Consider the following 11,303-nt stretch of genomic DNA (forward strand, 5'->3'; position numbering starts at 1 on the left):
AGTAGTCAAGAGAGCGCCTGAGAGCCTGAGAGCCTGGAAGCCTGGAAGCCTGGAAGCCTGGGAGCCTGGGAGCCTGAGGAAGAAAGTCCAAATCGGGAAGCCATATCACGTGGCAATTATTACACACTAGTCCCGAGCCGGTCTAGCGGTAATACAACTAAAACCACAAATACACCCCATATCCGCATCCCAATACACTACCTTACATACCATGACTCAACTGGCCGACGTCGGAAGGCGGAGAAAGACCGACACTCCCCGTGCCCGGCAAGAAATAAAATATGAAGCTGTTCACCACTTTCACCACTTTCTGATCTTCTTCCTCAACTCCCCCGCTTCTTCCCCATCCCACCCAGTCTCAATTGAGCGGGTCATCAATCTGTGGAGATCCCCCATGGCTCTCCGACACTCCCTGATGCTGTCCACTTCGGCGGCCGCATCCTTGCGGTCCGTGGCGTCCAAGACGTCCCGATCCACCGCTTCGATCCCCCGATTCACCACCGTGCGAGCCTCCTCCAGCTCGACCTCCGCGCTGGCTTACAAGGCCCTTCACCGTCGCTCGCCCCTGCCGCTGCCCGTGTCGGATACCTCTCCCCAGTGGGATGCCCCCACGGCCGTCTCGTCCATTCTGTACGAGACCCCCGTGCCGCCGTCCAACCCGCCCAAACGCCATGTCCTGAACTGCCTGGTGCAGAACGAGCCCGGCGTGCTGTCCCGCGTGTCCGGAATCCTCGCCGCCCGCGGCTTCAACATCGACAGTCTCGTCGTCTGCAACACCGAGGTGGAGGATCTGTCCCGCATGACCATCGTCCTGCAGGGTCAGGACGGCGTCGTCGAGCAGGCCCGTCGCCAGCTCGACGATCTCGTCCCCGTCTGGGCCGTCCTCGACTACACCGAGTCTGCCCTCGTCCAGCGCGAACTGCTCCTCGCCAAGATCAGCATCCTGGGCCCCGAGTTCTTCGAAGAGCTGCTCCAGCATCATCGCGAGATCACCACCCCCGGTGAACTCCCCGAAGGCGGCGCCAAGGACAGAATCGCCGAGCTCCCCCGGACGGAATACCACCCGCGCAACCTGCCTCCCAGCCAGGCCCTCCGTCACAAGCACGAGCATCTCGACGCCCTCACCCGTCTGACCCACCAGTTTGGCGGCAAGGTTCTCGACATTAGCACCAACAACTGCATCGTGGAGCTGTACGTCTACCCCATATCCCCGTCCCACTATCATCTAGATATCTCTATTAACATAATTGATAGCTCCGCGAAACCCTCCCGTATCGACTCCTTCATGAAGCTCATCAACCCCTTCGGTGTCCTGGAATCCACCCGCACCGGTCTCATGGCCCTTCCTCGCTCTCCCCTGTCCGAACCGACCGAGGAGCTCGAGAAGGAAGCCGCCGACGTGGTCGACGCCAGCACCCTGCCTCCTGGCTAAACAGTCCATCCAAAGATTCTTATCAGAAACGAATGGACCCCATGACAGATAATACAACGGACAAAAAAATATAAAAAAATGAAAATATCACTAAATAATCTACCAAGGCTGGATGGTATTGTAAAAACCTTTGTTTTCATTTCGGCTTTGCGTGGGTCTAATCTCTATGTGGCCGTCTCTTCCTGTATCTCTATTTTATTTTATCTCATTCAATTTTGTTCTCGTCTTAATGTTGGTTGTCTGTTTGTTTCCTTGTTTACTGCGTCAACTGAGCTGTTTACTAGCCGTGCTTCAATAAAGAGATTTCTCTTCAAGAGTTCCATTTGTGTTGTGCTCAATCACTCTATGTCTTCAAACCCAGAACTGATCAAGCCAAAGTCAAGTCCAATTTGATCTCCACAACAATCTATCCTGGTAACACCGTCCAGCAACCAACAACCAACCAACAGAAACAAGAAAAAACAAAACCCTAATAAACCAAACCAAGCCGTGTGCTCATCACCGCCAATCTAACAAACAACCAATATAAAAATAAAAAACGCAACAATAACAATAAAGTCAAAGCCTCACATTCGAAGAAATCCCCTTACCACGATACACGACCGTCTCGCGGAATTCATGGATTCGAACCCCAACGCTAGCCACGGCGTCAAGCCGAAGAGATCCGCCTAGGGCTTTCTTCAGACCATCGTATCCGATTCCGCCGACGTCGAGCTCCACCGGTAACCGCGGGCTCTTCGACACGCCCGGCGGGACGGGGAATGGACTGGCGTAGTCGATCCGGCCGACTACTTCGTTCTTGGGGTAGAGGGCTTTGGCGTCTATGGAGGTGATTTCGAAGGTTGTGTTGGGGAAGGGGGAGGATAGGGTGAATTCGGCGGTGGAGGATAGGAGATGGAACTGTGAACATATTGATGTTAGATACGTTTATTGATGAAGGAATTGGTGGGGTATAAAGCCCGAGGTTCAAAAGGATTGTGCCATGGATACAGGTTCTGTTTATAGGAAGGTGATTCCCAGGAGAAGAGACTGGGAGGCAACATACCGTGGCATCTTGAATAAACCGCATGTTGTCGTCGTCAGAGTCATGACCAGGCGTTCGCCGCACAGGGAGTTTCGGAATGAGAGTCTCAAAGCTCAATCGAGACAGTGCTTTACCGAGGTGCGGCAATCCTGGGATCGTTTGTTCATGGCATTGAACCGTCACAGACGTATTGGAGCCTAAAGCCGTTAATAAAATAAAACCACGGAGAGCAACGCCATACGCACCAGAGATATATCGTGATAGCAGTTCGCGGCCAGCGCTTACACCCCGGGAGCCGTCTAGGTCCAACGGGCGCCATTCCAGATCGATGGAAAGGCCAGAGTTTTGTCCAGGAACAATAGAAAGATCACGAGCCACGAGATGAGCCACACTCGTAGCATTGTAAAGCACAATGAAGTCGGCCAGAGGTACCGACGCTGCGTACGGAGTCGGATTGGTAACGTTGATCCGCGTTTGTAGAACAAGGGAAGATTCCGTCGTCGGGCCAAGCTGCAAAGCGTCCACCCGTGGTTTCAAGTGGTCGATGGAGCCGCCGGCCAACGCTATCGCACCGTCAACGGCTGGAGATTTTCCTAGCCTGTGCGGCGTCAATATAACTTACGCTTCACAGGGACCTCTCCATCCGCCGGGATACCGCGGATGGCGAACTTTCCAAGCCCGGTGGCGATCTCGGCATCAACCATTGCCGCCACGTGGAGTTGAACACTTTTCCCTTCGAAGAGCAGCGCCTGTATGACATCTGTCAGGACGTCGCCATCCGTCACCTCTAGGGGTGCATTTTTCATGGCGAATTCCACAAAGAGGGCGGGAGAGCCGTCGACGTCCGGCACAGTGGTCGAATTGGCGGGTTGCCATTCTGGGAGTTTCAACACTCCGAGTTTATCCCCGTGGTAGAATACGTCTGCCGTAGCACGAACACGGGGGACATCAACGTGCAGATCAATCTCCTTGGGTACCCCAACCAGCACTTTCACCAATGCGGAGATCGCGGGTTGAGATTCTGGCGAGTCTGGTTCGGCGAACGGATCCGGCATGGTGAAGTGCACATCGGACATGGTGAAGTTCCGGACTAGGTTATCCAAGGCGTGTCCCATGAACGACATTGGTACCGTCACGCTCTTCATGATATCAACCACCCAGTCCGGCGTACCTCGCGTCGGCTCCTCTGCCCCACGAACATAGACGGTGGTTTGGAGACCATTCATATAGCTTCTGACCAGTAAATCCAAGGGAGAACTCTGTTCGCCTGGACAGGTCTTCACCAGCTCATCCGAGAGGCCCCTGATGACACCATTGACATCGACGAACGTCGTATGGCCAGGATTTATGGGAAATTCCCCAGTCGTCACACTCGCCAGGGAGAGATACGGATCATCAGGAGAGCAGTTCGGGACCAGGACCTCGAACCCCAATGGCGGAATCCTGAGCGTGAAGGGGGAGGCTATCTCGGCGGCGATGGAGACATCGACCTCCATTGTCCGTGCTACCCCGGGGAGTTCTTCAGCCCCGTCATGCACATTGAACTTGAGGATGTCGATGTTCGGAATGGATGGGAAATCCTTCTCTATAGATCGAACGTGTCAGTTGAACCGATCAAGGATGCGGAGGTGATCAAAAAGACCTACCTTCCAAGACAATAGATTTAGCAAGGAGATGTTCCCCTAAACGCCATATGCCTGACTTCATATGTAACTGGGTCTTCCCCTTGATGGACAACCGCCCGAGTCGTCCCTCTAGCCAGTCCATACCCACAGCACGGATTCCCTGGATGTCGCCAGCGACAAGTTCGGCCAAGAAGTCAACCCGGTTGACGTGCCCGTTCCGGACATTGAGTTTAATCGAAGGTAGCGACGCCGTCCCAACGAGAATATTTCCGTACTCGGGAAGGTATACCTCAGCATCTGACGGATCCGCTTCAACCTCGCGGCCGATCCAAGTGACCAGACGACCCAGCGTCCGCACTGACCGCTTCTCCACGCGGGTTGCATCAAACACCACGTCTCCTTCAATCCTAGTTTGAAACCCCTCCGCGGTCGCTGTCTCCACGGAAATATTCCTCGGAGTGAACACAGCAGCCTTATCGGCATACTCTCTCACGACCGCGGGCGCCACAAAGGCGAAAACAAGGATGCCCACGACCGCCGTCAACGTCAACGAGATGCATAACGCTGGCCACCAAATAGTTCTCCGCGACTTCAAGTCACCGTCCGATGAATCATCCTCTTGTACCGATGGAGAGGGACTTCCGGACTCGGCAGTCCCGTACACAGTGAGATCATCATCGCGACGGACTAAGAGGGGAGTCGATTCGGAGGTCAGTCGAAAGGGACTATCAGAGTCTGCGGAGAGAAGTCGCTGTTTTCCCGGTGATTGCGATTGACGGGGCGAGGTAGGGGGCTGGTCGTTCAAGAGAGGTTGGCTTTCCTCTCCAGCCATGATGGCTACGGTCCGAGAGTGGGAACGGGGAAAGCGGGTAGACAAAATGCGGAGAGGGCGAACGTTTAATGACAGGAACAACCGGCGCGTTGAGCGGAGATTTGAGAAACCACCCGTCTGACAATTCAATAAGCAGCCGGGTCCAGCGTCAAAGATGTAGACCAGACTCTGGATGAAGCGGTGAGAGATGAAGAGTTGATCTGGAATTGAAGGGAGAGGCGGAGAGAGAGAGAGAGAGAAAGGAACGCCCAAAAGAACTAGACCAGCGAGGTGTGCCTGAGTCAGCGAGTCTCCACCACGTCCGATCGACGTCACCGCCACTAGCCTGTTTGGGACGGGGGATCGACCTGACCGTACAAATTATATCATGCTCGACACGTTGGAACTGGATATTGGGCCGAATGCGGTTTCTGATTGGAGTGGGTTTGATTCACTACATGTGAAGTTGCCTGATTCACAGAAGTAGCAGGAAAATCTAGCCTTGTCTATCCAACGGACCCATCCGTGCTTACATCACGAATTGCGGTAAACGGTGGGAACTGGGAAGTAAGGATGCTCTACAGAAGCATAGTGGGTATTGCTCTATCCAGTATCCTGTCAAACATAGCTGAGAAACTGGCAACAAGAAACCGGATTATATTCTTACTGGGCTCCAAAATTCTACCACTGTGCACTTGATGTCGAGTCCCAGAGTTAGGGCTGTCGGTGCACGTGACACGCCGTTCGCCCTGCGTATATTAAAGATCCACCCCGGATTTTCATGTCATAGTATGGTGGTTGACTATGATTAGCCTCTTGGAGTATTTTGGACATGCTGGACTATGGTAGAAATATAGAAGTGGATGAGGTAGTATAGGTACCACGGCAGTCAAAGATATACCATCAGAAGAGTGTAATCAGACGACCGGTCGATGATCTGAATACTCCCGTTACTAAATATATGTATATACGTATATTTGTGCTTATATCAAATTAAGCAGCCATATAAAATCCCATTCTCTTACACTCGTGACACTATTCTATGCAAGTGGAGTTCCATCTCGAAAGGTGCATTCTGCTCAGCTTGTCCAGGACCGGTCTTGCAAAGCCCACCCCAGCACCAACCACCCCCCTCCACCTCCCATTCACTCCAACTCCAGCCCTGACAAGTCCATTTCCTAATCCAGCAGCCCTTTCTTCCTTTATAATTCAAGTTAATCTTCTCCAGGTGTAAACTCATGGTGACTGATAACCTAGCGGTCAGACCACTCGACCAACCCTGGGCAAGTAGTATGGCCACACATGTGAAAACCCAGGGCCAGAGCGTGTCTAGGTTCAAGAAGTCATGAGTACGATTCCCCGCTAAGTCTGGCTAAGGATTTTCAGGAGACCTTTTCTCCTCCAGCACTGGGATCTGTAGGCAAACCCCCTTCTCTGCGGGGGGTTTCGTAGCCGCCCAGGGAGTGGTGATCTCTCGGGCAATGCCGTCGGCCTTCTTCGGAAGCCCCGCGGCGGGTGAGCTTTTTGACATTGATTTGATTCTAATATTGATGGGGTTGGTTGATGAGTCGGAGATGAAGCTATCCAGAGTACAGTGGTGGATGCCTGAGGCAGTACACCAACCACCCCGGTCAGCACTTTGATGAGCCCAGTCCTCCGATGTCAAGATGACGCTGTTGATCTACTGTTTATTGGGTATCAATTCTCCAGGTAGTATACCTATCAGGTAGCTTTATCTGTCTGTCTGGTCGAGGGATACTTGGATACACCTCGGATGATAACAGCGTGAGATCGACAGACTGACCATGGATCGATAACGGTACAATCAAAGAGATCCACCTCTATCCTACAATTCAAGGACTATCAGCCCATCAAGTAGTATCACACCATCAATGCAAATCGATCTCTGTTATCAACAATCGTTGCATGACGATGTTGGAGAGGTTGGTTGACTTTCACATGTCACGGGTGGAGAAGCCGATTATTTAAGGTGATCGATCCCTCTTTCGTTCCGCCTCCGCTTCCACTCTTTCTCCGCATGCGTTCTGCCCCTCCCGTTGAAGCTTCAAGCTCTCCAGCTCTCAATTCCCATCGGTCGACTCGATAGGATACGATACTCATGGAGGTAAATCCCCTCGCTACTGTCATCGTGCCATTGTCTACGTACTGACGACATGTCCAGCCCCCATCTCAAAACAGTTTCCGCTCTCGCCGCTCCTATCCCTCTCTCAAACATGTCTCTATCACCCCCCTAACGCCTCGATTCCCCATCGACGGCGACGATGATGATCATACTGCGAAAGATGTTGAGTCAGCGGGGGACTACTTCTCCCCACGCGACGAAACACCTGGGACTCCAACCACCTCGTACCTCGCCAGCTACTCCGTCCCCAGCACCCCAGGGGTCCTCTCATCGCGCAGTCCCTCCCGACCCCGACACCACTCGCGGAGCAAAAGCGCCAACCGCAGATTCGCCAGTGACGCCAACATCGAAGCCCAGGATGCCAACCAGCCGCTGCACCCTGACCACCACCGCCACCACCACCGCCGTCACTCGAGCAAGATGAGGTCCTCCCAGCACCACCACCACCACCAATCCGACACAGACGGCCGCCGCGATGCAGAGTGGATGCTCCGGGCAGGCATCGCACTCGCATCATCTACGCGCGAAGAAAAGGGCCAAAGCTGGCTCGCTAAACGGGAAAGTTCCACGAGCCTCCTCGCCGACGGCAACAACCTCGACATCGATGCACCCACCTCCAAACCGCGATCGGGCCGGACCACCCCAGCAGCATTCTCCCGACGCGGGTCCCGGTCGCGACCCATCAGCAGACGCAACAGCCGGCCCGATCTCTCCATGACAACAGCTACCACCCCAGGGTTAGAAATGACGGCGGCGTCATCGCCATCGGGCCCCACCTCCACCGCACGCGATCACCAGCGACCGCTCAGCGGCGGCGGCCACACACCTCGACATTCAGACCCAGAGACACGCCACTTCGTGCCTGATTTCGTGGACGAGCGGATCCGCGCCGAGATGGAGACCCTGCAGCGGGACCGTTGGGACGAGTACTCCACTTCTAACGGGTCACCATCATCGTCGGTAATCGACTCCGACGACTCCGACTCCGACGACTCCTCCATCGACGAGCAGGAGATGCAGCGGCTCACGCGAGAACGGGGATTCGGCCTCGGCAACTGGTTCGACCGAATGGTGGAGTGGACTGTGTTTGGCGTGGACGAATGGCCGGACGAGACGCTGTCCAAATCAGCTGCCGATGGGCAGAAGAGTTCTGTAGACGTACACAACGACACTGCTTCTACTGCTGCTGCTGCTGTTGATAACGAGGACGACGACGACGACGATGACGGCGCATCGGTATCCACCGCAAGCGAATCAGAAATGCCCGTGTCTACTGAGAAAGCAGACGCCTCGGCTGGGGGCTGGCAGGATGCCGGATGGTTATTGCGGGCGATGAGGCGGTCCTTCTTTTGATACTCTTTTTTTTTTTTTTTCATCATATTCTTTGCATTTACTCCGTAGGTATAAGGTGTTTATCGCATTCATCATTGTTCCTTGTTAGTTGACTAGTCCATATCATATCCATGCATAACCACCCACCCTACCATCCTTGGTATATCTATCTATCTACCTACCTATCTCCACACCTGCCCATCTAACCCCAAACCACAACAAATATGACCCGTACCTTACATACAACCTTTTCTTTTTTCTTACCATCAGTTATACACCACCTGTGTCGCTGCTCGTAGTCAGTTACCCACTATAGATCTGTCACATCTATATCGGGATCAGGAGTGAGTGATACGAGACGTCACATATTCTCCAGCTTCATGTAGTTAACATACCCCTTATGAACCACTCGTTGCCACTGGTGGACTCCTCACCCTGGGCGAGCCGCTCCAGATAGACAAGGGGGAAGGTTTATATTTTGGTAGTTAACTAGCTAGTTACTTAGTTATAACTAGTTAATAAGACTGGGTTTGTCACTACCTAGTCGTTATAGTTATCGAGCGCCCATCAAGATAAATCTACGACTATACACAATCCAAATCCATACCATACCAAGCAAAATAATACTATATATTCACCCTGTACGGTTGTGAAATCCCCAAAAAGCTAATCAACACTAACTAACTATTTACTAGATAGATAGATAGGTAGTAGGTAGGTACAAAGTAAGCAAGTAACCAACGCACTGTCCCCCCCTTACAACCAAGCATCCCACGTAACACTCACTCACTCACCCAAACCCATGCATTCCTCTCCCCTACCTTCTCTGTCCTTCGTACAGCCTGCTGAAAACAAAAAAAAAAGAAAGAAAGGAAAAAAAACAAAAATATCGTACCAGTCATGACTCGACAGCTGGCTGGGTTCCGTCATACGGCTGAAATTAACTAATTAAGTACCGCATTTGCAGCTGACGGATACGGCTCTGGCGAGCGGACGTACGTAGCCGATGGGGTGGTGTGGTGTGTCGTGGGTTGCTGCGTTGGCAATGTTTCATGTTCATGTCCATGTTCATGTTGTCTGTCTGTCTGGCACATTTACCCGTGGGAAAATAGGATAAATAAGACGAGAGCAAGAGGGAGAAAAACAAAAAGTAACGGATCGTCTAGTTCCGAAATATTTACCGAATACAGATGGATGGATGGATGGATGGCATCATAGGGTAATGATAGATAGATAGATAAATCCTCCCAAGTTATAAACGGACAAAATCCCTTCCCCCGGCTGCCTTCGAAACTATAGGAAATTAAATAAGGGGGTATACAAGACACTTCGGGTTGAAGACGGAGACAAAAAAATGTAGTCAGATAGACGGTAAAAGACGATGTTCAGTGGCAGATCCACGGAAACAGGTGAAAGAACGGAATGTAGGATAGGTTGATAGAAAAACCAGAACGAATGGATGGGTACCACGCTAACCGGGAACAATGCAGTGGTATCGACGATATAAATGGTAGTCGGATACAAAGATAGCACAGAAGACAAAGAAAAGAAAAAGCCGAATCGACAACATCTGCCAATAAATCTAACATAAAAAGAAGAAGAAAAGAAAAGAAGAAAAAGACAGGGGGAAAGCCTTCGTTCCGAAAATGATAGGATACGAAAATTGAAAAAGAAGGGAAACAAAATCAAGAAAAGGAAATATCTTTTTGCAGACTGTTAACGCCGAGCTATCCCTCAACTCTCTAGTTCATGCAGTTGGTATCGTGATCGTATCATACGTGGACGTGCACGGTCGAGGATGTGGTCGGTCGCCCTTGCAATATCAAGGGAAATAGAGATTGCGGATGTGCCACATGAGGAGGATCTGGGGTCATTTCAAAAGAAGACGGCTTCACCAGGGGCCGACTTTGACCGGTGTCCCCAAGCCATATGTTCCCGATAGCAACTGCTCGCGGATCGAACTGAGGTCGTTCATCCCGGGGCTGCCGTAGGACTGGGACTCCGACCCATGCATCCACACCAGGCTGGAACCAAGCTCGTTCACGGCTGCCTGCAGTTTCCCGCCGGAGTTTTGGTTATGCTTCGCCAGTTTCTGATCCCACCCGCCGTACTGTAACTGAATGCCACCGCCCCGCTTGGCCGCCTCCCGGATCACCAGGATCCAGGCTTTGCAGATTTCGTCGTACGCGGCCTCCCGCTCGATGTTGTTCTGGGGCGAGCTCCACCGGGGCAAGGCGTAGATGATGTCCGTGGCCCCTTCCAGATAGTTCAACGAGACCGACGGCTGAGTCTCGTGGGGCGGCAAAAAGTGGGGGGTGAAGTCACTCAAGGCGTCCAAAAGTTCCCCAAGAGGCTGTCGGACTCGGTTGTAGGCATAATCGGATTGGGAGTTGCTGCCCAGCGGGAAGGAGGATTGGAGCTGGGACTGGTAGTTTCGCAGGACCTGCAGAGCCGAACTGACGTTGGGACGGGGAGCGGTGTGGACGAGCTCATCCGCCAGAGCCGGGTGACGTTCACACATGGAGCGAAGGACACCTCGGAGGGCATCAGTGTCTAGAGTCTCGAGGAGGCGAGGGAGCGACAGCGGACGACCCGAGACGTTCGGTCGGGCTCGCTTTACATTGCGAGCGACGGGGAGGGAACGAGGTGTAAAGGCCGGAGAGTTGGTGGGAGAGGCCGACATGCGTCCATCGTGGTCGTTGCCATCATCATCGGCTTTCCGTTTTCGAGAGGTCGGGGTATGACTGGGGGTCGACACTAGGTATGGAGTATTAGCTTGAGCACGAGGGAACGCAGATCGGCAAGGAAGACTTACTTGAGCGAGAAGGGGAGAGACGAGAGTGCTCATAAAAGTGAGGAGGCATGGGAGGTGTGGCCACCAGGCTGTTCATGATGATGTTCACTACCACCACCACCGCCAACAGCAGCTGGTTGGC

The 11,303-nt window shown here is 52.8% G+C and overlaps 4 protein-coding genes across 4 annotated transcripts; 2 read left to right on the top strand and 2 right to left on the bottom strand.

Annotated features, from left to right (window-relative positions):
• Window positions 1–317: 317 nt before the first annotated feature.
• On the top strand, window positions 318–1,744 carry P168DRAFT_257365 (acetolactate synthase regulatory subunit). Its single transcript, XM_024834552.1, has 2 exons — window positions 318–1,191; window positions 1,255–1,744. Exons 1-2 carry the CDS (start codon window positions 395–397, stop codon window positions 1,430–1,432), a joined length of 975 nt encoding a protein of 324 aa, XP_024690784.1. The 5' UTR covers window positions 318–394; the 3' UTR covers window positions 1,433–1,744.
• Window positions 1,743–5,119, bottom strand: P168DRAFT_306372 (uncharacterized protein). Its single transcript, XM_024839019.1, has 5 exons — window positions 4,103–5,119; window positions 3,079–4,041; window positions 2,702–3,049; window positions 2,478–2,653; window positions 1,743–2,332 (listed from the first exon to the last, which is right to left on the bottom strand). Exons 1-5 carry the CDS (start codon window positions 4,911–4,913, stop codon window positions 1,991–1,993), a joined length of 2,640 nt encoding a protein of 879 aa, XP_024690785.1. The 5' UTR covers window positions 4,914–5,119; the 3' UTR covers window positions 1,743–1,990.
• A 1,805-nt stretch (window positions 5,120–6,924) lies between these two features.
• P168DRAFT_329155 (DUF3984 domain-containing protein) lies at window positions 6,925–8,508 on the top strand. Its single transcript, XM_024841437.1, has 2 exons — window positions 6,925–7,017; window positions 7,075–8,508. The coding sequence occupies exons 1-2, from the start codon at window positions 7,012–7,014 to the stop codon at window positions 8,386–8,388; spliced, it is 1,320 nt and encodes a 439-aa protein (XP_024690786.1). The 5' UTR covers window positions 6,925–7,011; the 3' UTR covers window positions 8,389–8,508.
• Window positions 8,509–10,258: 1,750 nt separating this feature from the next.
• On the bottom strand, window positions 10,259–11,258 carry P168DRAFT_320749 (cut8/STS1 family protein; the record flags this gene model as incomplete). Its single annotated transcript, XM_024840388.1, has 2 exons — window positions 10,259–11,124; window positions 11,183–11,258. The coding sequence occupies 2 exons, from the start codon at window positions 11,256–11,258 to the stop codon at window positions 10,259–10,261; spliced, it is 942 nt and encodes a 313-aa protein (XP_024690787.1).
• Between the last annotated feature and the right edge of the window lie 45 nt (window positions 11,259–11,303).

This window comes from Aspergillus campestris (assembly GCF_002847485.1).
Source record: "Aspergillus campestris IBT 28561 chromosome Unknown P168scaffold_10, whole genome shotgun sequence".
NCBI classification, from domain to species: Eukaryota; Fungi; Ascomycota; class Eurotiomycetes; order Eurotiales; family Aspergillaceae; genus Aspergillus; species Aspergillus campestris.